The 27,826-nt window shown below is 42.9% G+C and overlaps 1 protein-coding gene across 1 annotated transcript in view; it reads right to left on the bottom strand.

The window, feature by feature from the left end:
- The window catches only part of CNTNAP2 (contactin associated protein 2), a 2,336,063-nt gene that overhangs the window by 217,193 nt on the left and 2,091,044 nt on the right, over nt 1-27,826 (bottom strand). Inside the window, exon 19 of the mRNA XM_069588655.1 lies at nt 13,170-13,406. Within this exon, the coding sequence (XP_069444756.1) occupies nt 13,170-13,406 (237 nt within the window). The remainder of the gene's footprint in view (nt 1-13,169; nt 13,407-27,826) is intronic.

The following is a 27,826-nucleotide window of genomic DNA, read 5'->3' as shown; positions in this document are numbered from 1 at the left end:
TAGTCCTGTGAATAATACATTTTATATAATTAATACAATTTATAAAGAAATTGCAAGTCAAGAGAGGCACATGACTGTTCAATTTTTTTTTAAATAATGTTGAAATTGGAATTCAAGGTATTCTTGCTCCATTGTTCTAAATAGTATTAACTTTCTTCAACTGAGAAAGCTTTAAAATGTAGATTCCTTCTTTTAAAAAACAATATTAGTTTATAATGATGTTGGGTGCATTGCTGGTCATAAGGAAAGGATTGAAGGAATAGAAGATATTAAAGAATATTTTGGTGCCTGCAGAGAGAATGATTCATGTAGGAGTTTAAATTGGGGAACCTTCTTTAAGCTATACTTGACCCAACAGTTCTGAGAGTAACATAGGAAGAAGAACTGTTCCCTGGAATGGTAAATTTGTAGACATCTAAACAAAGGTCCATCTAGTCAAGGCTATGGTTTTTCCAGCGGTCATGTATGGATGTGAGAGTTGGACTACAAAGAAAGCTGAGTGCCAAAGAATTGATGCTTTTGAACTGTGGTGCTGGAGAAGACTCTTGCGAGTCCCTTGGACTGCAAGGAGATCCAACCAGTCCATCCTAAAGGATACCAGTCCTGGGTGTTCATTGGAAGGACTGATGCTGAGGCTGAAACTCCAGTACTCTGGCCACCTCATGTGAAGAGTTGACTCATTGGAAAAGACTCTGATGCTGGGAGGGATTGGGGGCAGGAGGAGAAGGGGACGACACAGGATGAGACAGCTGGATGGCATCACTGACTCGATGGATGTGAGTCTGAGTGAGCTCCGGGAGTTGGTGATGGACAGGGAGGCCTGGTGTGCTGCGATTCATGGGGTCACAAAGAGTCGGACATGACTGAGCGAATGAACTGAACTGAAAGGAAGCAAATTCAGGTCAGTTAAGTCTGAACTTTGGGATAGAATATTAAAATAAAATTTGGTCATGTTAAAGTTAATAAAGAGTTCTTAGAAGACCTCTTTTAACAAAAAAAGCAGGGATAAGCTGTTATTTACATATCTATTTGTTGATCTACCTTTGAACTGGTACCTTTAAAGGGGTATCTTTAAAGTATAAATATAAAGAGAGAGTGTACCATTCAGTTCAGTTCAGTTCAGTTCAGTTGCTCAGTCATGTCTGACTCTTTGCGACCCCATGAATCGCAGCACGCCAGGCCTCCCTGTCCATCACCAACTCCTGGAGTTCACTCAACATTAAGCACATATAAAGTCTTAGGAAGTAGGGCTGAGGGAAAAATCTGGGAGGATGAAAATAAAATTTTGTAAAATTGAAAAAAATTCCCTTATTCGTCTTTAATACTTTATAGAGCAGTTTTAGATTCAGAGCAAAATTGAGAGAAAGATACAGAGGTTTCCCACATGCTCTCTGTCCTCACACACGCACAGCCTTCGCCCTGTCAACATCCCACACCAGGTTAGTACAGTTGCTATAGTCACACTGTAGATCTGTCAAGGATGCTGACTCATCCTAGGCACCCCAAGTCCATGGTTCACATTGTGGCTTACTCTTGGCATTGTGCATTCTCTGGGTTTGGGTAAATGTACAGTGATGCCTGGTGGTGGTTTAGCTGCTAAGTTGCGTCACATGCTTGCCACTTCATGGGTTTCTCAGGCAAGAACACTGGAGTGGGTTGCCATGCCCTCCTACAGGGGATCTTCCTGACCCAGGGATCAAACCTGTGTTTCCTGGGTCTCCTGCATTGGCAAGTGTATTCTTTATCACTGAACTAGCTAAGAAGCCCCAAGTGATGATATGTGCCCATCATAATGGGGCTTCTCTAGTGGCTTAGTGGTAAAGAATCCATCTGCAATGCAGGAGACACAGATTTGATCCCTGGGTCGGGAAGATCCCCTGGAGAAGGAAATGGCAGCCCACTCCAGTATTCTTGCCTGGAGAATCCCATGGACAGAGGAGCCTGGTGGGCTACAGTCCATGGGGTCACAAAGAGTCAGACATGACTGAAGTGACTGAGCATGCACCCGTCATAATAGTATCTGCCTTAGAGAGTAGTTTCACTGCCCTAAAGACCCTCTGTGCTTTGCCTTGTCATTGCTCCTTCCTATTTCCAACCACAGGAAACCACTGATGGTTTTACTGTCTATAATTTTGCCTTTTCCAAAATGTTATATATTTGGAATTATCCAGGTTCATACTGACTTTTTTCACTTAGTAATACATATTGATGTTTCCACCATGTCTTTTCATGGTTTGCCAACTCATTTCTTTTAAAATCTGCATAATATTCCATTGCCTGGATGTACAACAGTTCATTCATTCACTACTGAAGGACATCATGGTTGTTCCCAAGCTTTGGCAGTTATGAGTAGTGCTGCTATATATATCTGTGTACAGGTTTGTGTGTGGACATAAGCTCTCAACTCTTTTGGGTAAATAGCAAGGAGCATGATTGCTGGAATGTATGGTGAGAACATGTTCAGTTTGTAGGAAATCACCCAGCTGTCTTTCAGAGTGGCTGTACCATTTTGCATTCCTACCGGCCATGAATGAGAGTTTCTGTTGCTCCACATTCTTGTCAGCATTTTGGGTTGTCAGTATTCCAGATTTTGGCCATTCTAATAGACGTGTAGTGGTATCTCACTGTTGTTTCAATTTGGATTTCCCTGATGATATATAATGTGGATCATTTTTTCATGTGCTTATTTGCCGTTTGTATAACTTCTTTGGTGTGATCTTCGGCCCATTTAAAAATTGCCCTAGTTTTTTCATGTTAGAAACTAAAGCGAGCAAAACTTCATAAAATATCATTGATTAATGGGAAACAAGCTGAAAAACTGCTAACTGATCTAAATACGAAAACATTTTGTTCACTGTTAATTTTCCAAAGCAATCTATTTTTGCAATATTAAAAAGCAAATAACTATTTAAAAAATGCCAATTATATCATTTAAACTTCTAATTTATTTTTCAAGAATAAATCCTTTTTTTTAAAAATTATGAGTTTTAAAAATTTTGTCTTTAGGTTTCAGTAATGTATCTTTAAGTGTTTCTTATTTTTGTTATACTTGAGGTTCACAAGGCTTCTTGAATTTTTAAGCTTGAGATTCATTCATGACAAATTTTTTTTTAAGAGCCCTCTCCTCTAATCAAACGCCTGTTCCCAGAATTCAGTGCGGCCCAGCATGGTCTGCGCTGCTAACCTTGGACATTAAGAGTAGCTCTGCCATTAACACAATGGGCTGGTTCCATGTCCAGGGATCACTCTGCACTTTTGTCTCGCTTTCCCATTGCACTGCAGTTGGGTCCACAGCTTCTACTTCATTCCAGACCTCATCTCATTTATCTCGGTCTCCTCACTGTCAATCCACTGCTTCCCACATAGTAGGCTTACAGTAAATGTCTGTATTTCACTATACTTGCGCCCGGTGCATATAAAGAAATTAAATTGTTAGTAATGATCAAACTGGAGAAGGAAATGGCACCCCACTCCAGTACTCTTACCTGGAGAATCCCAGGGACAGAGGAGCTGCTGTCTATGGGGTCGCACAGAGTCGGACACGACTGAAGAGACTTAGCAGCAGCAGCAGCACTCATCAAACCACTTGATCTTACTTCATTCATCCAGAACATAGATATGTTGAATTTTTACTGCCAATGATTCAATTTTGCTGAGTATCTTTACCTTACAGAACTTGAATAGTTTAGAAGCCACCTTATATTTCATGAACTCATCACTTAGAAGCCTACCTAGAGGATTATTGTCAGGCTGGATTAAACACTACACAATACCTGTATCATATGCCCAGACCTCATGAGAACTTGGAGATCATCTATTTAAGATGCCAAGCTTAGGGATGCTCAGAGAGAGTAGTTGACCCTAATCATTTCTGTTTCCTTAGGGTTTGGTCCCAACTGGGGCAAAACAAGCAAAATATCCATTTATCTAAACCATCCACTATTACAGTCACTTGCAATTGATGGAGGTAAAAGTATGTGAATGAGTTCAGAGCCAGGGTGATCTATCAGATGGCAGATTAAACACAGCTCAAGACCCCTCAGGTCTGATCATTTAAGAAAGTGAATTTCCTCTAGCCAAGGTATGCCTCGGATGAGCCCTGCTAAGGCCAGAGCTGCCTGCTGGCAGTGATGACCGTGAAAGAAGGTTGCAGAGAAGAGGCACTGCACACCAGAGGCAGGACTTTATGTCCTGCAGATGCAACGGAATACTTGAGGTCAGTCGGAATGTTGGCATGGACATGCTTGTAAGGGGAGCAAAAAATGTGAGTAATTTAAAAGCAAACCCTCCAGAAAATTTATGACACTGATAATTTTTAGGTTCATGAAAGAAAAGAAATGGGTAGAGTTTCAGCTAAAATCATGGCTAATTTGTAGGAAATGATAGAGTATTATTTTTATAAACTTCATATTACTGAATTCTCATTATTGCTGAAGAATGAGGAATAAAAACATTCAACAACACACACAGGAAAATGAAAACTGTTTATCCAAAAAGGCCCAAAACTCGGTGGGTAATAGCTGCTAAGTCGCTTCAGTCATGTCCGACTCTGTGCGATCCCACAGACGGCAGCCCACCAGGCACTCCCGCCCCTGGGATTCTCCAGGCAAGAACACTGAAGTGGGTTGCCATTTCCTTCTCCAATGCATGAAAGGGAAAAGTGAAAGTGAAATTGCTCAGTCATGTCTGACTTTTTGCAACCCCATGGATTGCAGCCCACCGTCTGCACGGACGGCTCCTCCGTCCGTGGGATTTTCCAGGCAAGAGTACTGGAGTGGGTGGCCATTGCCGTCTTCAGGTGGGTAACAGAAAGGGCACAAACTTAAAGTTATTTATCGTTTATGTGAGGCAAAGTCCAAAACTCTGTCCTTTATTACATTTGCTGTTTTACAAAGGACTTGTTTTTACCACTGAATTTTAAAAACCCTTTCTGCAGAAAAGTTAATAAGTCAGATTTTCCTTTGTATCTGGGACCCCCAAAGAAAAGCTCAGGTCAGGCAGAATGCTATTTACCACCATAAAATTTGATAATGAAGTCACCTAAACTTGAAGGCCATCTCTGCAGCTCTGACCTTTTAGAATCAAGTCAAAAGCATTTCCTTTTATCTGTAAGTATTTACGGGCTTTTGTCCACAAGAATTTTCTTAACTTTTCTTTTTTCTTTTTAAAACCAGATGATTGTATGTTTTTATGATATTTTTAAGGTCTGAAGATTTTTAAAAAACATATTAATAGAGGAGAGTTTTCCCTTCTTGAATAACATTCTAAGGGGAAGAGGAAGAGGAAAAAGAATTCTTGTTCCTATAGGCATGAGTCCAAATCTATAAAATCTCCTGTTCCAACTGGCAATGAAAAAGAAGCCCATGAAAGACATCTCTTCCTGCTGGTGTCAACTCTTCTCCAAGCTGGGAGCAAGAGTGGGGAGGTCAGTCAGAAACAATGGTCGGCGTTCCCACTGGTGTGTGAGTGCTTAGCCTTGTCTGACTCTTTGAGACCCCATGGACGGTAGCCTGCCAGGCTCCTCTGTCCATGGGATTCTCCCACCAAGAATACTGGAGTAGGTTGCCATTTCCTCCTCCTGGGATTGTTGTCATTAACTAGTTTCATATAAGGGTGTGATCCTAAGATGTGTCTCTCTTTTCTCTCTCCCCTAATTGTTTTATAATATTTTGAAAGGAACCCTCCCTAAAAGGCTTCAAACCCCACTCTACAAGGGCAGCCTATAGACTTCCTCTGCTCCCTGAGCAGTGCCTGGAGCCACCGAGAAGCAGAGTTTGGAAATATTCAAAGTGCATTGGGCAAAGCCACCTCCTCCCGCTTAACGTGAAACACTCCTTTAGGAGGCAAGAGGGATGATCTTTGTCCCTTACAGATTGAACTTGGACTTGAGTCTTGGACTTGGACTGGTGGGTACAATTTAATTTCCTTGAACTTGGACTTGAGTCCTCTCAGCAAAATGGAGTCCTGAACTCTTTCAGTGCTTTCTTGTCTCCTGATGGGTTTTGATTTAGGAAGGGACCCAGCCATCGCTAAGGTGACCTAAGTTGGCTCTTAATGGGGATGGGCACCTTATATGAGGAACTGCACTCGTGGGCGTGACCCCTGGGATGCAGAGACTGGGGTGTCCATTCCCATCTCTGCATATTCCTCAGTCCATCAGGGTTTAGGGTCCAGAGGTGATACTTTCAGCTTTAGAAAAATATGACTATGATCACAGTTTAGTAGAGAGCACACTTTATGATACTGCCATTGCTTCTCCGGTAGCTGATGAGACCGAGGATGAGATGGTTGGATGACATCACTGACTCAATGGACATAGGTTTGGGTGGACTCTGGGAGTTGGTGATGCACAGGGAGGCCTGGCATGCTGCAGTCCATGGCGTCTCAAAGAGTCGGACAAGACTGAGTGGCTGAACTGAACTGAACTGAATCCAGCACTCAGAGGTAACTGAAATGATGCCAGTTAGGCATCTGCTATTTAAAGCTGTTAGGGACAGATGAAAGGATGACGTGATTTAAAGTAAAAACAGAAACACAAACACGGAAAGAAAATGCAGAGAATGGAAAGAGACACCTGCTGTCTGGCTGACGTGTACCAGGCTCTCAGTTTGGAAATTTGTTCACATGATCCCATGTGAGCCTCACAGTGGAATTAAGAATAGATGTTATGTATTGCTGAAGATGAGGCCAAGTGGAGTTAAACATTTGCTCAAGGTCACGGAACCTGCAAGTGAGGACGCTAGATTCAAACTCACGTCTAACTCCCTCATCCATTTTCTACGTGGGGACTTGAGTCAGCCATAAACAGTCTCCTCTGCATCAATTAGTCGATGTCAGGACACTCATAGGGCGAGCAGGAGGCCGAGCTGGACCACAGGGAAGGGGGTGTGCGTTCGTATGACTGTAAACGACGGCGGCACTGTATCTGCTGACCCTCCTGCTTCACTCGTAGTCTCTGCAGTCCTGTTACCTCGGTCCTTCTAAGTTTGGACTTTATCTGAGTGACAAACAAATGGATGTTTGAGAAGAAAAGACAACTCCCTAAACTCAGACACTGTTTTCCGAGGATTTAAAGATACGCACGCACTGGAAAAGACCCTGATGCTGGGAAAGATTGAGGAGGAAAGGACAAGAGGGCGGCAGAGGGTGAGATGGTTAGATAGCGTCACCAGCTCAATGGACATGAACTTCAGCAAACTCCAGGAGATGGTGGAGGACAAGGAAGCCTGACATGCTGCAGGCCATGGGGTCGCAAAGAGTCGGACACGACTTAGCGACTGAAAACAATGAAGCTTCAGCTGCTGTCTTAGTTTGGCAGAGGAACACGAACAGTTTTACAAGACAAAAAATGCAGAGAAGTGAATTAGGAGATATTTTTGTGCCTCTTGATGATAAGTTCTTGCTAAACTTGGCCCAGTGAAGAGGTCCTAATGAAGAGCTCTTTCTGGCAGCCTGGATGATGGCTAATTCTCATTTCCTGCTTTTGTGTATGCTGGATTGTCCAGGTTCTGTACATGTAAACCACCAAGATGTTTTGAAAATCTCAGTACAGTCAGACTCAACTGTACGTTCAAAGTGCCTAGACACATTAGGTGTTCACTGAATGTTTGTTAAAGAAATAAATCAGTAAATGATTACAGCTTACACCTAAATGTGTGGGTGTGGGGTGGGGGGGGTGAGGGGAGGGAGAAAGAGAGAGAGAGGTTATGTTCAGATCTTGTGTTCTGTTTCTTCTTAGGATAAAATTTGCATCCAAGAATGTCCTGGGTTTTTTTTTTTGTTTGTTTGTTTTGTTTTAACCGAATCACAATAACTACAAAGCTTTAAGGCCAGGAGTTCTCTTTTCAGTTTCACATGAAGCTACATGAAGGATCAGGCCTCCCAGGTGGCTCAGTGGTAAAGAATCCGCCTGCATTCATGGGTTCGATTCCTGGGCTGGAAGATCCCCTGGAGAAGGAAATGGCAGCCCTCTCCAGTATTCTTGCCTGGAGAATCCCATGGACAGAGGAGCCTCACAGCTACAGTCCACGGAGTCACAGAGTCAGACAAGACTGAGAGACTAAACAAACGTGAAGGACCATGCCCTGGTGAGAAGCAGTAACACAAAGTGATGGTGAGGAACAGGGGCTTTGAGTCAAACTGCCTGCATATAAATCGCAGTCCTGCTACTCACTGGTATGTGAACCTCAGGCAAGTGACTAATACCCTCTTGTGCCTAAATTTCCTTCTCTGTAAAATGGGGAGAATAATTATAGTACCAACATGGGGCTGTCATGAGTATTAGGTGATGCTAACATAATTAAACATCTTGGCATACTGCCTGGCGCATAGCAAGTTGTCAATAAATGTCAGCTGTTACCATGGTTAAATACAGGAATTAAGAAGCACTGAAGGTTTTTATATGCACTTCTGTTGATTTCCTATGACTGCCCTAACAATGGCTCACACCCTGGGTGGCCTGAAACAACAGAAATTTATTCTCTCACAGTTATAGTGGCTCAAAGTAAAAAGCAAGGTGTTATTAGGGCCACATGTCTTCTGAAGGTTCCAGGGGAGGGTCCTTCCTTGCTTTTTTGAGCTTCTGGGGGCCCCATGTGTTCCTGGCCCACCCTAGTCCAGGATGACCTCACATTAATTACATCTGTAAAGAGCCTGTTTCCAAACAAGGTCACATTCTGAGGCTCCGGGTGGACATGCACTTGGCAGAGAGGGACAGTATTCTAATCCGTGATTGTATTCAGCTACAAACATTTAATACAGAAATTGCTGTGGCTGCAAAAGGTCTGCTACTTTCCCTCTTGCTTGAAAACCCAGCGAAGACAAAGAAAGAGTTTGCTTCTAATCATGTTGTTAATTTCTGGTTAGAAATAAAATTGAGGTTGATAGTCATAAATGCGTTTTGAGGTTTGACTGTTAATTTCTGGTTAGAAATAAAATTGAGGTTGATAGTCATAAATGCGTTTTGAGGTTTGACTGTCCAAGAAGGCATAGGTCTGTTTAGAGAAGACAACCGGTGGCATGTCCAGGGGTCCCCAGTGGGGGTCCCCTCTAATGCTGGGTATGACAGACCCACAGCCAAGCCTTCCATGTAAACTGGGTTTGCCCTGCTCCCGGAGGCATCTACGGTCTCAGCCAATGGGCTGCCAAGGAATCGTCCACGAGATGGCTCTGTGTGAAGTGGTGGCTATTGGCTGGGCATTCTAAGAAGAGGGGACATTGCACAGTTACCTGCAGAGACGAGGTCACTGGCTATGAGGTCTAGTTATAGAGTTTCTGGGAGGCCCTCACGCTCTCTGGACTGCCTTGTGGCTCAACTGGTAAAGAATCCGCCTGCAATGTACGACACGGGTTCGATCCCCCGGTTGGGAAGATCCCCTGGCGAAGGGAAAGGCTACCCACTAGTATTCTGGCCTGGAGAATTCCATGGACTATATAGTCCATGGGGTCGCAAAGAGTCGGCCACGACTGAGCGACTTTCACCTTCACTCATGTTCTCTCCAAAACCCGAACTTTTCCCCAGTCAGCGTTTCTATTTAATGACTCTTCCCTGGGAGAGCTGACACCTTAAGTGACGATCAAATCTTTAAAGATTCATTTGGGAAAAAAAAGGGGGGTCTAGGAGAAGTTTTTTGATAAGAGTTCAGAGAAGAGAGAAAGGAGTGTCTGCTATCTACACTGCGCTGGTGGGACTGCTGCTGCTGCTGCTAAGTCACTTCAGTCGTGTCCGACTCTGTGCGACCCCATAGACGGCAGCCCACCAGGCTCTGCCGTCCCTGGGATTCTCCAGGCAAGAACACTGGAGTGGGTTGCCATTTCCTTCTCCAGTGCATGAAAGTGAAAAGTGAAAGTGAAGTTGCTCAGTCGTGTCCAACTCTTAGCGACCCCATGGACTGCAGCCCACCAGGCTCCTCCATCCATGGGATTTTCCAGGCAAGAGCACTGGAGTGGGGCGCCATTGCCAGTGACTGTCAAACCTGCAAAGAGCATCATCAGGAGGGACCTGCTGGAAAGCCTGTATGCCCCCCTCACCTGGCTGAGTGTGATACACGTGTTTTTTATTTTGATACAACTTGGCCCCAACAGAGCACGCCTTCCTTCAGGGCCCATCTGAAAGGTGACTGCTTTGAAGGTTTGTGAAAAAGCAGGCTCTGTTGAATGCGTGGAGAGAGGGATTTTTCAAAGGTAATTTAATTATGTGCAGTTTTCACCTGAGATGCTCCTCCATTCCAGATAGTGTGATTACATGGTATCATAATTTCTGGTTAATAACTAGATATTTTCTAACCATAGGTAGTTCAGCCTTGAATGCATGGGGTAAGGGTTCTGCCTCTTAGTACTTAGTTCTTCCCCAAAAGAGGCAAAAATGAGGAAAAAAAGAGGTAATTCATCATTGTATAAAGATTAGAAAATACAGCAAAAAGGTAAGAGAAAATAAATATTTGTGTTTTCACCCTCTCCCCAGAATAATGACAGTTAATATTTTGATGGGCTTTCCTGGAGGCTCAGCTGGTAAAGAATCTGTCTGCAATGCAGGAGACCCAGGTTTGATTCCTGGGTCAGTAAGATCTCCTGGAGAAGGAAATGGTAACCTGCTCCAGTATTTTTGCTGAAGAATCCCACAGACAGAGGAGCCTGGTGAGTTACAGTCCATGGGCTCGCCAAGAGTTGGACACGACTGAGTGACTAACACAATATTTTGTTATGTTTCCTTACAGTTGCTTTCCTTGTGTGTGTGTGTTAGACTTTGTATAGACATTTAATCATGTTGTGTGTGATGTGTTGAGACCCATTTCATTAACTCAGCAAAATACTGTGGACCTCTGTCCACGTATCATAAGCACAGAGCTATTCTAGCCGAGGAAGTGAAGTGAAGTGAAAGTCGCTCAGTAGTGTCTGACTCTTTGTGACCCCATGGACTAGCCCATGGAATTCTCCAGGCCAGAATACTGGAGTGGGTAGCCTTTCCTTTCTCCAGGGGATCTTACCAACCCAGGGATCGAACCAAGGTCTCCTGCATTGCAGGCAGATTCTTTACCAGCTGAGCCACAAGGGAAGCCCAAGAATACTGGAGTGGGTAGCCTATCCCTTCTCCAGGGAATCTTCCGGACCCAGGAATTGAACTGGAGTCTCCTGCACTGCAGGCAGATTCTTTACCAACTGAGCTATCAGGGAAGCCCGAGGAAGCCTGCCTGCAAAGGACTTTCACCAGCTCACTCTTAGGCAGATGACTGTGGTTGCTCTCTCTGGAGGATGAGTCATGTGGCTGTAGACCCCTGGAGGGTGTGGTCACAGGAGCTGATGCTCTGGGAGGTGAGACCCAGACCAGAGGCACCACCCGGCTGCAGGCCTCGGCTGGAAGACCCCATCTGGGAATGAGCCTGCCTTTAGTGCAGGTGAAGCTTTTCTGATTCCTCTCAACCAGCACCACCTTCATCCTCTCCTGGTCAAGAGAATACTTGTCTTGACCCAGAAGGATGCCCACAAATACTTTCCAAATACAGTGTGCTATTTTAAACCTTTTTTGGTAAAGCCATTAACTGAGTCAAATGTAAACTCACCCTGCTAAACAGGTATTACGAGAATATTTAGGGATCTTCTATGTAAACTCTTTGAAATAATGTCACTGGGAACTCACAGGCTTTCTTTGACTCTATGTCAAGCACTGGCAAGGCAGAAGGGTATATACTCTCGTCTTTCTGTTTGTGAATATTGCCTATTAACCCCCAGAGGTTGTGTGTGAGCTACTGTACTTAACCCAACTCTCCAAAAATAAGGGGCTCATGATTTTCTTTAAATTGGCACTTATGCAGTGGAATCTCTCAGACATTAGTGCTCACTTGATTGCATTCAGACACCACTTTGGCAAGGGAATGACTACATTAAATTAGCATCAGGCACAATGAATGGTAATTGCAAGACTGTCATTTCTACAAGTGCAAAATTAATGTGTTCTGCAAAGCCTTCCCATTGTGTGACACCAGAAAATCATGGAACCATATTGTTGCAAGTGGGAGAATGTTCCGTAACAGCAGTGCTAACGTGCTGTGGATTATTCAGCAATGGTGTTCCTTTCCACCGTGGTTGTTGTCTCACGCTCATCCTTCAAGCCCAGTCTGATCTAATTTACATGCTTACATGACAGCACCTCAGACAGTAGCCTGGATGTACAGAGAGTGTTAGGGGACAATTCCTCCTTCTGTGTGGCATCTTGTGTGAATAATACCAGCATAAACAACCCTCCATGTATTCATGAGAGTATGAAAAGGCTACTTATGTAAAGCTTCTTATAAAGAGATGCACCAACCATTTACAGAAAATTTTACCTAAACATTATACATTCATCTAGAAAGAGAAGAGTGAGTTATGTGCATTTCAATTGTAGCTTGAGAAGAGGGTCACCTCTTCCTCTCCCCAGCCCTCTTGCTCACAAGTGGAAAAGAAGTCACAGGCCAGTTGTGTGAATTTCTTCTGGTTATGCAAGATCACTGGGTATATCCTGAATGACAACAGCCACATACACCAGGTTCTTGGAGTCGGCTGATTGGCTTTGCTGAACTTATTAGGGGTTACTCATTCAAGGCTGAAATAAGGCAGTAACATTGTTAGATGTTACTGCATTATTAGATGTAGTATCTCAGTAATCCTGCACTTTGTGGGGGCTGAGAACCTGCCACTGAGGTGTCCTATGGAAGAGAGATCAAAAATGATTGTGACAAGAATTGAACAGAGGGGCTTTCTTGTGAGTCCAGCTTGAATTCAGTTTCTTAGCAGTGGACATGAAGAGCACTGGGCAGCACAGATTGAGTCACTGCACGGTGCATAGGTCCAAGCGAGTGAGAGGGTCAGGAGGCCCATCACGGACCCCTTTCAATGGCTACTTACCTTTTCCCTCATTGTTAAGGCATGACATGGCTATTTGCTCTGTAATGTTCTAGTCACTTCAAAGCTTGCTTGAATTTAGGGGGAAACTCTGCACCACACTCAAAGCTTTCCTCTTCTTAATGAACAACAAAGATGAAGGACTGTTTTAGGGGACTTCCTACTTACGATGGGGGAAGAATTCCAAACACTTCACCCTTGGAGTGAAGTACCAGCTGAAGAGCAATTCAACAGATGATCTGGGCTTCAAAGATACCTAAACGTGGCTCTGGAAACTGGTTCTGACCTACCTTTGTTGCAGAACGTTCCATCATAGGCTGTGTTGGAGCAATCGCAGGAATAGCCATGGTACTTCTCTATGCACTTGCCTCCATTCTCACAGTTGGCTCCGTAGCTGGTGCAGTGCCCTGAGCACCCAGATTTGAAACCAGATGTGACCTTGGCTCTCTCTTCCAAGTCCAAAGTCACTCCATTCATCCTTAGGGAGCGGATACAGCCCAGGAAGCCCTGCTGGCCTCCAGCGCCACCTGGGAAGACAGAAGGCATGGAGCTCAGACAGAGTCACCTCTGCCACGGCTTCTATTTCATTCCTCATGCCTCAGACCACTGTGGTAGGAGACGAGACTGCCAAGTGCTGCAGGCACTCTTACCGTCAATAGAAGAGCTTGCAACTTTTCCCCCTTAGGGTGTAACGCCTACTTAAAAAAGAGGCTGTCTTGGGTGAAGCAATAAATTTGCTACAGAACTAAAATGCTTGGAGACACGCACAAATTTTATAAGCTGTTTTGGAAGTCTAATCTGGTTTCCTTAGGAGAGAAGTTTATAGGAATCTCTAAGTTCTTTGGTTTTTAATCTCACAGTGTTACATTCCACAGCATTATCTACTGGAAGAGATATAAAAAGGCAGAGGGACATGAATATATTAGCATAGTTAACAAGTCAATTAGTCAGAAGAAGTACACCCGTTTGGAATGTGGTTGTAAGTCCTGGTTCTTCTTGTCTGAAGAAAAGCTTTGCTTTGAAATTCATGTTAAGGATTCCCAGAGCTTCTTGTCTGGGGTTGTTGGAAATTGGAATTGACGATTTCATACAGAAGTCAGCTATACCACATTTATTACCAGGTCAGTTTAGATTTTATTGCCTTTGTTTAACTGCCATTTCAAGACACGTAACACAAAAAGCAAATTCATTGTGATTTTCTGAGTAAGTTATGGAGTTAGAGGTTTATGAGCATGAAAATATTAAAATATTCTTAACAAATTTCATAGCAGAATTCATTGGAGAATTGTTAATATATCACAAGTGGATTGTGTCTACAATAACCTTTGCTATGATTTTTTAAGCAGCTGGTACAAAAAGAGAGGAACTCAAATTTATAAATGTGCCTGGGTTTTAGACTAACAGCTCTTCTGGAAATTAAATACAATGATAAGAGTTAAACTTATTAAAAGAAATCTGATGGGGATTTAGAAAGAAAGAGATATGGTTAATAAAGTGAAAGTTACTCTTTTATTGAGGGTAATGTAGTAGGTATTCTACTAGGCACCTTATGTATGATAGTCACCTGATTCTTACAACAACTGGGAAAGGTAGGCATTGTTAGTTAGCTCAGTCGCTCAGTCGTGTCCAATTCTTTGCGACCCTATGAACTGCAGCATGCCAGGCCTCCCTGTCCATCACCAGCTACCGGAGTCTACCCAAACCCATGTCCATTGAGTCGGTGATGCCATCCAACCATCTCATCCTGTGTCGTCCCCTTCTCCTCCTGCCCTCAATCTTTCCCAGCATCAGAGTCTTTTCCAATGAGTCAGCTCTTCGCATCAGGTGGCCAAAGTACTGGAGTTTCAGCTTCAGCATCAGTCCTTCCAATGAACATCCAGAACCGATCTCCTTTAGGATGGACTAGTTGGATCTCCTTGCAGTCCAAGGGACTCTCAAGAGTCTTCAACATCACAGTCCAAAAGCATCAATTCTTCGGTGCTCAGCTTTTTTCACAGTCCAACTCTCACATCCATGTGTTGTTATCTTGCCCTAATTATTTGGATAACAAAACTGAGGTTTAGAGACATGAAGTCCTGTACTTAAGGACTCATAACTGCCATGCCAGGGCACTGTCAGCTCTGCCTTATTCTTGAGCTGTGGTCTTAGACTCTGTTCTGTGATGATCGACTAATACAGAAGAACATATTTGGGGGTCACAAACATACATGTTTCTGAGGTGTAGATTTGGATGTCTTTAAAGACAGCATGGTCAATAGGATTGGCATACTTTGGGTAAGGTTGCACACTGGAGATGGATTCTGATCACTTATTCCAGTAACTTGAGAAAAAGTGTGCAATTACATGACTCAACAGACAGGGCTTGTGGACCAGAGGCTTTCGTTGCAGAGATGGATTAGCCTTTGTTTATGCCTGCGTATCCTCAGCCATGAAACAGCAAATGACTTCCACTACTATCTTTGTAAACCCAAGCCTTGCGGTTCTCTCACTGGGTAGCATTGAGATTTGAGTGATGATTCTCCAGGGATTATTCCTTTTAATAAAATATTTAAATAGAAGAGGATTAATTGAAGGGAGTCCAATGCCCATTTCGATCAAAGCTGTGGGAGAGTAGATGGCAAAAGAAGTTACTAAAAACAACCACTTTGAAGGATTTCCCATTTTGCAATCTGCTCATCCGCTCCTCTGCACACTTCTGGGCTGTGGGGAATTTGGGCCTTTGCTATGATCTGGAAGGATTTCAATCCCTGAGTCACCATTTGTGTGCTAAAAATTCCATTTGGCATCTATTGTTTTATCAGCTATGGCTTTTGTTCTTGCAATAAGGGTTTTTCCAAAGGGCCTTTTGTTCAATAAATGCCTCATCATTTAAATTTCCATCACTACTCAATTAAACTAATTATATCCTGCCAAAATATGCTGAAAAATTTAAATCTATGTTTTTAGATGTCTGCCTCTCCTTCCCCTGGTTACAAATATAATAGTTTTTCATTGTGGAGACCATAAACACACTGATAAGCGAAATGAAAAAGAGAATCTGTAATGCTAGTCAGATGGAATTACCTTCATTCTTAGCAAATAGCTTTTCTCTCTTTTATCTATGAACATACCTATGTGTAAAAAATAAAACAAAGGAAAAAGCGGCGTATGCACATTGCTTTGAAATTTGCTTTTCTCATTTAACATATCATAAAACACTTCCCTAGCAATAAATATTCCAAGAGAACATCTTGTTTAACATCTGCACAGCAGCCCATCCTGCAAAACACTATAAGTTATTTTGTCATTCCCCTACCTTTGGGCTTTAAGCAGCTTATTCCAATTTCCACCATATATGATACTGTAATAAACAGCCTTGTAACAACCTTTACATGCTGTCCAGTTTTTCCTTAGAATTAATTCTCAGACGTGTAATTGCTGGATACAAGGGAATATACATTTTAAAGTCATTTACAATATATTTCCCTCTTAAAAGACTATCAATTTGTATTATATTTCACCAGTAGGGTATCAGACTCCTATCTTCTCCACAACAATTCTAATACTAGGCAGAATCTTTTCAAATTTATAGGCTGGAGGGCAGGGAAAGAGTTCATTCTTTTAATTTGCGTTGCTTCAATACTGCGAGTTGAATAATTTTTTTTCTCATTCCTATTTTTTGGTTTCTTCATGATCTTTGTTTTTTGGGGGGAAGTGGAGAAGGGAATAGCAACCCACTCCAGTATTCTTGCCTGGAGAATCCTATGGACAGAGGAGCCTGGTGGGTTACCATCCACGGGGTCGCAAAGAATCAGACATGACTGAGTGACTAACACTACACTACAGGAGAAGATACATTTCTTATTGAGTGATAACAATATTTGGGGCTTTAATTTTTTGTCATAAATTTGGCAACTACATCCTTCCAGTTTGCACCTGTTAACTTGTACATAATGTTTCTTTTTCCCTACGAAAGGTTTTGAGGTTTATGTAGTCACATCTATCTGTTTTATTTTTATGATTTCTACCTTTGATATTAGGCTTATAATAACTTTTTCTAATCCAAAATAATATAATTTTTCAACTATATTTTCTTCTAGAACTTTTATGATTTTACTTCTTTTAACATTTCATTCTTGGGATAGATACATTCATACTTGGGATATATATTAATTTTGAAGTAATTCATATTTAAGGGTGTCAGCAATAGTTGAGAGTTTGAAGAACTTATTAAAAGACGCTAAATGACAATCAGATAAAAATGGAGATTTAGTAAGTTTCAGTTGTCAGAGAAGGTATGTATAGATTAAGTCATAGTTTAATTGTATCAAAATAAATATTTAGATATTTGTGTATATGCTTAATTCTGTATGTAGACAAACTTCATTCAGTGAGAGGATTTAGCCTCTTTGGTTCATTCTGGACCTGTTCTTTCTAAGTTCTTACACCTGCCAGTCTTTCTTCCTGCCTTTGTATGTCTCTCTCCCTATTGGCCGCTGACTGTTTTCGGTCAGCTCTGTGGCTCCAATCAAATCGCGGCATCCCTCTCTCAGCATCAGTCTTTCCTCTCCATAAAGGAGGCTGCGCTGGATGTCTCTGGTCCTTCCAGCCATGAATTACTCTGGTCCGTGACGTACAATCTCTCCCTGTAGGCTTGTGCGTCTCCCTCTCTACATTTCAGCAAATTACTCTCAATTTCTCCTAAATTCCTTTTTGCTTCCTTTTCCCTCTTTTCACTGCTGCCTGACCTTCCCCTCCTTCTTTCCTTAATTGACCATAACATACGGCTATAGTCTAATTTGTATTTGTTGCATTTATTAAATACAGTTTTATATTATTTTCTTAATTTATAAAGAAGGCAAGTGAAATGCCATTTCCCTCTCTATAAAGGAAAACCAAATAACTTACATTCTTTTTTTAGATGGCCCTTGATTTATGAAATGGGTCAGTGAGCTGGAAAGTACTTTTACTGACCTAGTCAATATGAAGAAAAATCTCTTGTCCTGAAAATGGTCATGAAATATTATGCAAAGGATGCTAACGCCCTAGAACCAGTGATAATTATTTGAGTTCAAGTTGTGTGCTCTACAGAAGTCTGTCTTGGTGACAAATGTCAAAATTTTAAATTGTAGGTCTGCAAGCAAAAATGCTACTTAACCTTCGTTAATTAGAAAATCAACACATTGTCATTGAAGAGAGCCCCCTGCCATGCGAGGGCCTCACGCACATTAGTCAGACCTCTGATAATTACCCAAGGGGAGACGTGGGTTTAATTTGTAAATCATTTTCCATGTGAAATGCTATTCAAGTATTGCAATTAAAGATTAATTATGAAAATGCTGTAACTACTCATAATGAATAATACAGTCATCAAAGGTACAGAAGATTGGGGCAAAATAATCAGGTATTAAATTAAACATAAAAGGTGAAACTAATGGTCAGGAGGAATGCTGAAAAACACTGTCCTCAAACTAGGAGCTTAATAGTTTTCTAAGGAGCTAAGTTGGGTTCCAGAGCATCTATGCCCTGAGAGACAGGTCAGTCACTCGCCATAGAGAGAAACTTCCCCAAAGCTCACACACACAGAATCTAATTTATCCGTTCAATAAGTATTAATTTTATGGCTCCGAAGCCTCGTCTAGATGTTTAGAAGGCACTGTGACACAAAGCACACACAAGTCTTTGCCCTTGCAGAGCTCACATTCTTGCCAAGGGAGAAGGACATTTAACAAAAAGTTCAGTAAGTTATCCTGTGTTTGAAGTCAGTGTGGGTTAAGTGGGATCTGGAGTGGGATGGGGAAGACCCCTATTTTATTTATTTGTTTTTACTTTTTGGCTGTGTCATGTGGAATCTTTGTTCCCAGACCAGGGATGGGAGGGATGGAAGGGTGGAGTCTTAACCTCTGGACCACCAAGGAAGTCCCAGGGAGATTTCTGTTTTAAATAGAGCCCTTAGGGCACATCCCACTGAGAAACTGTCAGAAAGAGTATCCAAGGGCAATACCCCTGGGAAGACAGAGGTAAGGGGGCACTTCCCTGAAGGCAGGTGGAGGGTGGTGAGGGCAAGGAGGTGAGACAAGAATTGCCAAGAGAAGCAAAGCCACCAGCTCACGTGTTAAGGCACTGGGAGGAGGACTTCCCTGCTGGTCCTGTGGCTGAGAATCCGTCAGTGCAGGGGACATGGGTTCAATTCCTGGTCGGGGAAGATCCCAGAGCCGTGAGGCAACTAAGCCCATGTGCCACAACTGCTGAACCCACACTCTGTAGACCGTGCTCCACAACAAGAGAGGCCACTGCTATGAGAAGCCCGTTACCCACAATGAAGAGTGGCCCCCACTCACTGCAACTAGAGAAGGCCCATGTGCAGCAATGAAGACCCAGCACAGCCAAAAAAGCACATTAAAAAATAAACAGACAGAGGAGACATACTTGTTGCCCACAGGTTGATACAAATGTGATCACAGCCGTGCTGTGCTGTGAGGTACCACGTGACACAGGAGGGGCAGCAAACAAGTGAGGAGACCACGGACTGTGCTCACAAAGATCTGCACCTGGGCGTTAGCTCTGCGGCTCCCTGCTCGATCTTCCCAGCTCCTCTTTGAGCCTCAGTCTCCTCATGTATGAAACTGACAAACATGTACACCTTGCATGCATGCTGCATGCTAAGTTGCTTCCATCAGGTCTGACTGTGCGACCCCCTGGACTGCAGCCCGCCAGGCTCCTCTGTCCATGGCATTCTCCAGGCACAAACACTGGAGCAGGTTGCCATGCCCTCCTCCAGAGGATCTTCCTAATCCAGGGATTGAATACATGTCTCATGTCTCCTGCATTGGCAGGAAGATTCTTTACCACTAGCACCATCTGGGAAGCCAGGGTCATATTAATAACAGTAATAAGGATACCCCCCCCCCCTGTACTAATGCTCAGTTAATGGTAGATGTTTATTATTATTCCTATTATTCAGTAGAGACAAAATTCTGTAGAAGCACAGAGTTGGAAATTAAATATGGCTAAGATCAGTACACAAATCTGATGAGAGGCATCATGAGTGTCTTCAGTTCAGTTGCTCAGTCGTGTCTGACTCTTCGTGACCCCGTGAGCATTTTATCACCCCAGACTTCCTATGTTGAAGCCCCAACGCCCACCATGACTATATTTGGAGGTTGGACCTTTAAAGAGGTAACGAAGAGTAAATGAGGACACAAGGGTGGTCCCTAATCTACTCTGAGGGGTGTCCCTTGTCAGGAGAGGAAGAGGTGCCAGGATGCAGGCACACAGAAAACGGGTGTGTGGAAAGACAGGTGAGCTAGCCAAGGGCTCAGGAGAAACCAGCCCTGCCAGCACCTTGATCTTGCACTTCCAGCTTCCAGAACTGTGAGAAATGGATTTCTGCTGTTTAAGCCACAGTCTGTGATATTTTCTCTGGGCAGACTGAGCAGACCAGTACAGTGAGTAAAGGGTTAACTTCAAGCTTGGGCTGGTCCAGGCCTGCCTGAGAGAGTGACCTTGGAGTCCACTTTCCTATTGTCTAATTGGACTATTTCCTTGGGAGTTTCAGGGTTAGGTAAGTGTTTTTCTTCTCCTGTCCGCTGTGGGGGTCTGTATCTGGACTTGCGGAGCTGTGAGCAGGCATGTGCTCAGTTGTTAAGTCATGTCCAACTCTTTGTGACCCCATGGACTGTAGCCCACCAGGCCCCTCTGTCCATGGGATTTCCCAGGCAAGAGTACTGAAGTGGGTTGCCATTTCCTTCTACAGAGGATCTTCCTGACTTAGGAACTGAACTCGGGTCTCCTGTACTGGCAGGAGGATTCTTTACCACTGTACCACCTGAGTTGGCATAGAGGCATTGAGTGCATGACTGGCTGGCATAAAATACGGGTAAGAAACAGAGCTGAGATTCCTGCATCCAGGTGAGCCACCCAGACCCTGGCTCTGCTCCAGTGCAGTCAGGCCTGGCCGTGCAGGTTAGGGGGCAAAAGCAGTTGTGTGTTTGGTGCTTGGACAGGCTGGGCCCCCAGAGTGACCGATGCTGCACCTACCGTGTTTGTTTTCCATGTTAACATTGTCTCTTAGGTCTTGACTGTCAACTTGAACATGGAAAAAAAAAAAAAACCCTGTAGTGTCAGTACAGACGTGTTAAGTAAAAACCCAGCTATCTAGTTAAGCTGAGGACCTCAGAATGGCCCAGATTCTTTAGTAGTGGAGGGACTTCAAGGATGTGGGCTTACGTTACTCAGCGTAGAGCTGTGTGATTGACAAGTGCTGATCTGGGATGCCTCTGTCAGTTGGATATTGGAGGGCATACCTGAAAATGTTTATCCACACTCTAGAGCGGGGCTTTGGAGGACTGCTTCTTCAGATAATGCTCCCGAGCTCTCATTTGTAACATCATTCAACAGGATGGATCTTTTTAAAGTTCATTATCACTGCATGAATTTCCTATGTCCTCTGAGTGGAGGACATGCAAAACAGGTGAATCCAAAGTATCTAAACGAGAAGGGAACTTCAAAATTGAGATGGAGAAGATAACCGGGTTTCTGGGAGCAGAGGGCACTCATATGTGCCTGAATGTGAATTGTTCCCTGATGGGGATGGTGCCAAGTGGTCCTAATTCATTCCAGAAGCCATGGTGGCGGAGCAAGCATGCTAAACTATTGGCTGTTTAAAAAATGAATGTTAATTGAATGCTAGCTTCTCCAGGTACTGTTTCAAACTTCACATTTTTGTGTTCACTCTCAAAGACAAGTATCATTTTTATTTTACAGGTAAGGAAACTGAGACCAAGAGAATGGAGTTGCCCAGAGTTACATAGACGTGAGAGATGTGGGTTTGATCTCTGGGTCAAGAAGATCCCCTGGAGGAGGGCATGGCAACCCACTCCAGTATTCTTGCCTGGAAAATCCCCATGGACAGAGGAACCTGGTGGGTTACAATCCATAGAGTTGCAAAGAGTCAGACAGGACTGAATTGACAGCATGCATGCAAGCAAACATGGAAATAAGAAGCCGTAGTTCACCCCTGGGCTTTCTAGCTATTAAGTCAGCACTCTTTTAAAAATAAATTATTTTTAAAATTTGAGTATAGTTGATTTACAATGTTGTGTTGGTTTGTGGTGTCCACATGTGTATATGTACAACTCATCCATATACACGCCCTTTTGTAGATTCTTTTCCCATGTAGGTCACTGCAGAGTATTAAGCAGAGTCCCCTGGGTAAGTCAGCGCTCTTGCGATGCTGTAGCTACATCTTGATTTTGGGCTTGCATCATATGAGACTCTTCGCCAGCTTTTCAACAAGTTTCTAGGCGTTGCTGTGCTTAGGTATGGGAAATGCTAACAGAATGATTACTATCTGAGATAAATTATCCACCCCTTGGCAGAGTACTGTCCCGGGATGGCTGAAGCTTGAAGGGGAATGTAACACTCAGAGTTCAGAATCAGAAACTTGGACATACGGATGCTCAACCTGGTCTCTAGGCCACAAAGCGGAGATGCTTGCTTCATGCTATCCTTGAAGTCATATGTATATTTTCTTGTCACATGAAGCAAAAGCTTCATACTTCATTTTCAAAATCAGAGCAGTGATAAGCTCTGGCTCCTGATGGGGGGAAGTTGGTTACTACGCTTGGTCTGACAGTGCTATTTCAGAGGACCATCACTGCAGCGGGGCTTATGATTCCAAGTCCCTCAAGGAAGTGGGGGCAGACAGAGGGTCTGGTGATAGGCAGAGCAGAACACTTCAGTCGGTTGGGATCCTGGGTCAGACAGTCCTCCTCAAGGTCGACGGTAAAGGATAAGGAGACTGCAAGAACGGAAGTAAAGTTATGGAGGGTGGATGCAGAAGCGTCACTATTTACGTGACAATAAGCTCAGAGGAAGAGAAAAGAATGACACAAGACGGAACTATGTGAAGAAATAAGGGGCCAGAATTTTCTAGAATAAACTATTAGACTTCAGAATGAAGGAGCCCATGAAGTGATGAACAGAGTAGATAAGAAAAAAATCTCTTCCACCTACACCTACAGCTGTAGTTCTCACTTAACCAGAGGCCCACCACTCCAGTTGTTCATAAAATTAGTCAGAAAGCTTGACAACGCAGATGGGAAAAGGCTTACAGGATCATTTTTCACTAACCTCTAAAAGAAATTCAGCATTTGCTTCAATTAGAAATGTAGGAAAAATCACAGTAGCATTAGCCACTTTTGTATCACTATTTTTAACCAAAAAATCATAGATTTTCTATGTTCTAGATTTTTGGAAATACCATAATCATAAAGACCATGATGAATTTGAAATTATGAGTTATGAGCAATTATAAGACCTGATTCTATGCCCTATTATTTAAAGCACTGGTAATGAGCAAACATATTATTATTGTAAAATGAATGCGCTGTTTTAAATGCTTTGATAAGTGTATTGGTTTCTTTTATGATTCTGTGCCTTTTATTCATATAAAACATTTCCTTGGGAAGAGAGACATAGACAGGACCAAATTACTCCCAAAAGGTTAAGAACTGATGCATTATAATGAGGTTAAGACATAGTAAAGGAAAAGAATGCAACTTACATCTAATTTCTCAGTATCAACACTGCCTTATAAAAGACAATGGGCTACTATTCTCACAGTGTTGATTTAAATAGACACTCACAAGTATATGAGACTCTGAAGGACTTATCTATGAAGTTTTAGAAAAAACTGCTCTTAAGTAAAAAGAAAAATAAATCCAAGAGTAGATAAGTGTGGGAAATAAGAGTAAGTGAAAAGAAAACCACAAATATTAATGTTTTTTCATAAGCAGTTAAAATAAGGATATTCATAAAATTCTACAATTAAAACCATAGACAGTGTCAACATAGCAAGTAGTGAGGTGGCAAAGGAGGTCAGAGCATTCTTGGTCTCATTCAGAATAGAGACATCAATTTGGTTTTGTAGATGATAGAGACAAAACATGGACTTCCCTGGTGACTCAGACGGTAAAGCGTCTGCCTACCATGAGGGAGACCTGGGTTCGATCCCTGGGTTGGGAAGATCCCCTGGAGAAGGCAATGGCACCCCACTCCAGTACTCTTGCCTGGAAAATCCCATGGACGGAGGAGCCTGGTTGGCTACGTCCATGGGGTCGCAAAGACACGACTGAGCGACTTCACTATCTAGAGACAAAACATAAGCGTGAGTCTTAAGAAGTTAGGCAAAGCTGCCAGAGGCGTGAAAGTAGAACATACAACTTTTAAATCAATAGAATAATATTCAGTTCAACCAGTGAAGGGTTTGTTTACCTGATAGCTCAGTTGGTAAAGAATCCAACTTTAAAGAATGCAATGCAGGAGACCTGGGTTTGATCCCTGGGTTGGGAAGATCCCCTGGAGAAGGGAAAGGCTACCCACTCCAGTATTCTGGCCTGGAGAATTTCATGGACTGTATGTCCATGGGGTTGCAAAGAGTCTGACAGGACTGATCGACTTTCACTTCACTAACCATGAAAGGATTGTGGGGTGGGGGAGCAAACAAAGAAAACACTGTAAATTGAAAATGCAGGGTAAGGTGGCAGAAAGTGTACCCTGATATAACAGTAGTTTCAAAATGAATAAAAGACAGAGATCCTCAAATTAGATTTAGAAAAGATTCAGCATTATACTATCTAAGACACACATTTAAGTAAAAGGATTCCAACACCCACATAAAAACACCAGGCAAATATTAACAACAAGAAGAATTGCACAGTAGTTTTAAGAGTAGAAATAAAATTGTGTGATGAAAAACATCAGAAGGAATAAAGATGGAAATTACATACCTGTAAAAGGAACAATAAATCAAAAGGATTATGAACATAATAGTCTCAAAGAATACAGAGCTATTAATACCAATGGTAGTTTGACGTTTACACTCAGAATGTGATCAGACAAGCAGTACTTAGAGAAATTAAATATGAACATATCCTACGTCTCAGTAACTCTCCTGGGCATACACAGATGTGTTCACATAAGAAAACCTCATATACAGATAACAGGGGGATACACACAAATAGCTTTGCTGAATAGTTATTTGTAGAAGCAAAGAATTCAGCAAACAAATATTCATCACTATGGGATGGAATAAAGAAAGAGTGGATATACACATCGTGAGGCTTCCCTGGTGGCTCAGACAGTAAAGAATCTGCCTGCAATGCGGGAGACCTGGGTTCGATCCCTGGGTTGGGAAGATCCCCTGGAGGAGGGCATGGCAACCCACTCCAGTATTCTTGCCTGGAGAATTCCACAGGCAGAGGACCCTGGCGGCTACGTTGCAATGAGTTGGACACAACTGAAGTGACTTAGCATGCACACATGCCTTTACATTACAATATCTTTTCCAAATTGGACCATTCCAACCACTATGAGCAGAAGGCAATGGCAACCCACTTCAGTACTCTTGCCTGGAAAATCCCATGGATGGAGGAGCCTGGTAGGCTATAGTCCATGGGGTCATGAAGCATCAGACACGACTGAGTGACTTCACTTTCACTTTTCACTTTCATGCATTGGAGAAGGCAATGGCAACCCACTCCAGTGTTCTTGCCTGGAGAATCCCAGGGATGGGGGAACCTGGTGGACTGCCATCCATGGGGTTGCACAGAGTTGGATACGACTGAAGTGACTTAGTAGCAGCAGCAGCAGCAACCGCTATGAGAAAACTGGAATGAAAGACCTCAGAATCCCCAAAGCTTTTGTTCTTGTGGAACATGAGGTGTTTTACATGGAAGGTCAACAGTAGGTTTGGCTGCTAGTTGTTCAGTCACTCAGTCGTGTCTGACTCTTTGCAACGCCATGGGCTGCAGCACTCTAAGCTTCCTTGTCCTTCACCATCTCCTGGAACTTGCTCAAACTCATGTCCATTGAGTTGGTGATGTCATCCAACCATCTCGGTCTCTGTCATCCCCTTCTATCTTTCCCAGCATCAGGGTCTTTTCTAATGAGTCGGCTCTTCGCATCAGGTGGCTGAAGTATTGGAGCTTCAGCTTCAGTATCTTTTGGCTGCTTTCTTAGGTTCACAATCTCTCTTTAAAGGGGTTAAAGCTCAGTAGTAGAGCATTTTACTGTAAAATATCTCTCTAAAAGTTTCTAAACACGGAATCTCTGTTGTAGAAAATTAGCTGAGTGCCTACGGAAATAGGTAGGGAGTATATTAAAAGAAGACATCATTTTGCCAACAAAGTTCCAGATAGTCAAAGCTATGGTTTTTCCAGATGTGAGAGTTGAACCATAAAGAAAGCTGAGCACTGAAAAATTGATGCTTTCAAATTGTGGTGCTGAAGAAGACTCTTGAGAGTCCCTTGGACAGCATGGAGATCAAACCAGTCAATCCTAAAGGAAATCAACCCTGAATATTTATTGGAAGGTCTGATGCTGAAGCTGAAACTCCAATACTTTGGCCACCTGATATGAAAAGCCGACTTATTAGAAAAGACCCCGATGCTGGGAAAGATTGAGGGCAGGAAGAGAAGAGGATGACAGAGGATGAGATGGTTGGATGGCATCACCGACTCAGTGGACATGAGTTAGAGCAAACTCCAGGAGATAGTGAAGGACAGAAAAGCCTGGCGTGCTGCAGTTCATGGGGTCACAGAGTTGGACATGACTGAGCGACTGAAAAATAAGACCACCTTTTAGAGATTCACAGGAGGTTGAAAGCACACTGTCAATTTGATTATGTTGGAAGCATATGTAAGAAAGGTAAAAATTTTGTCTATCATAACTTACTTACTATGTTACAACTCTAATTGTAAAATAGACAGCTGGGATTGCAAAAGTTAATTAGTTTTGACCATTAAAAGACAAAGAGCAGGAAAGCATATGGTGACTGTTAGTGGGGAAGGACCCTCCTTGGCCTGCGAGGTTGGCAGGGAGGGGGTTGTTTTACTAAGAGGAGAGCAAACACCTCACATGTGACTTCACGGCAGAGCCTGGTGAAGGCAGTCATGTTAAGAAAAGAATAAATGTGCTGACAATGCTTGCGGAGAACAGCTGTGATGGAGTGACATTCCATGGGCAGGCTTCTGTATTTTGCTTGCATATTTGCTTTGTAGGTAGTTTACTGATTTCATCTAGTGATTTTTTAAAACTAGATTATATGCAGCACATTTTTTTCTTTTATTATTTTATCCACGTCAGTGGTTTCTAATTATGACATCTCTCCTCACCTCTGTTTGGAAGAGAACCAGGAGATCAATTTTAAGAGTAGGGGCAGAAACTATGAGGGTCCCAGCTAGCAATCTGAGACCTCGATTTGAGAGAGGGAGACTGAAAACTCTATTTAGGGCCTAGAATGATCTGAGATGCTCTCTTTCATCAAATGAATTTTTCTGTGACTCTTTTTTAGGCTTCAGTCATGCTTGATTTCAGTCTGTGGTACCCAAAGGAAAAGGTATTTCCAACGATGGCAATGTGACTATTAACTCAGCGAAAGTGACAGTCGCTCAGTCGTGTCCAGCTCTTTGCGAGCCCATGGACTGTATAGTCCCTGGAATTCTCCAGGCCAGAATACTGGAATGGGTAACCTTTCCCTTCTCCAGGGGATCTTCCCAACCCAGGAATCAAAACGGGGTCTCCTGCATTGCAGGCGGATTCTTTACCAACTGAGCTATGAGGGAAGGCCATTAACTCAGAGTAGTAACAAAAATATACATTGCTTATTCATTCATGTTATTGCTCCAGCAAATCCACTGCGCAACTACCCCAGTGTTCTTCTAAGTCTCTCTCGTCATGTAGTTTCGCTTCCTGGGGAAGGACACAAAAATAAACAGAAATATCCAAGTTCTAAGGAGAAAGTAAAATGGCAAATGACTGGCTATGTTAGATTGGGTGGTCAGATAACACCTCTCTGAGCAGGTGCAGTGCTGAGACTGAATGACAAGAGTGAGCCAGTCTTTAAGCTATGGAAGCACCCTAAGTGTCCAACAGCAGATGAAGGGATGAAGAAGCTATGGTACAT

Source organism: Ovis canadensis, chromosome 4, assembly GCF_042477335.2.
Source record: "Ovis canadensis isolate MfBH-ARS-UI-01 breed Bighorn chromosome 4, ARS-UI_OviCan_v2, whole genome shotgun sequence".
Lineage (NCBI taxonomy): Eukaryota > Metazoa > Chordata > Mammalia > Artiodactyla > Bovidae > Ovis > Ovis canadensis.
The sequence above is the reverse complement of the archived record's forward strand: the minus strand, read 5'-3'. Positions and strand labels throughout refer to the sequence as shown.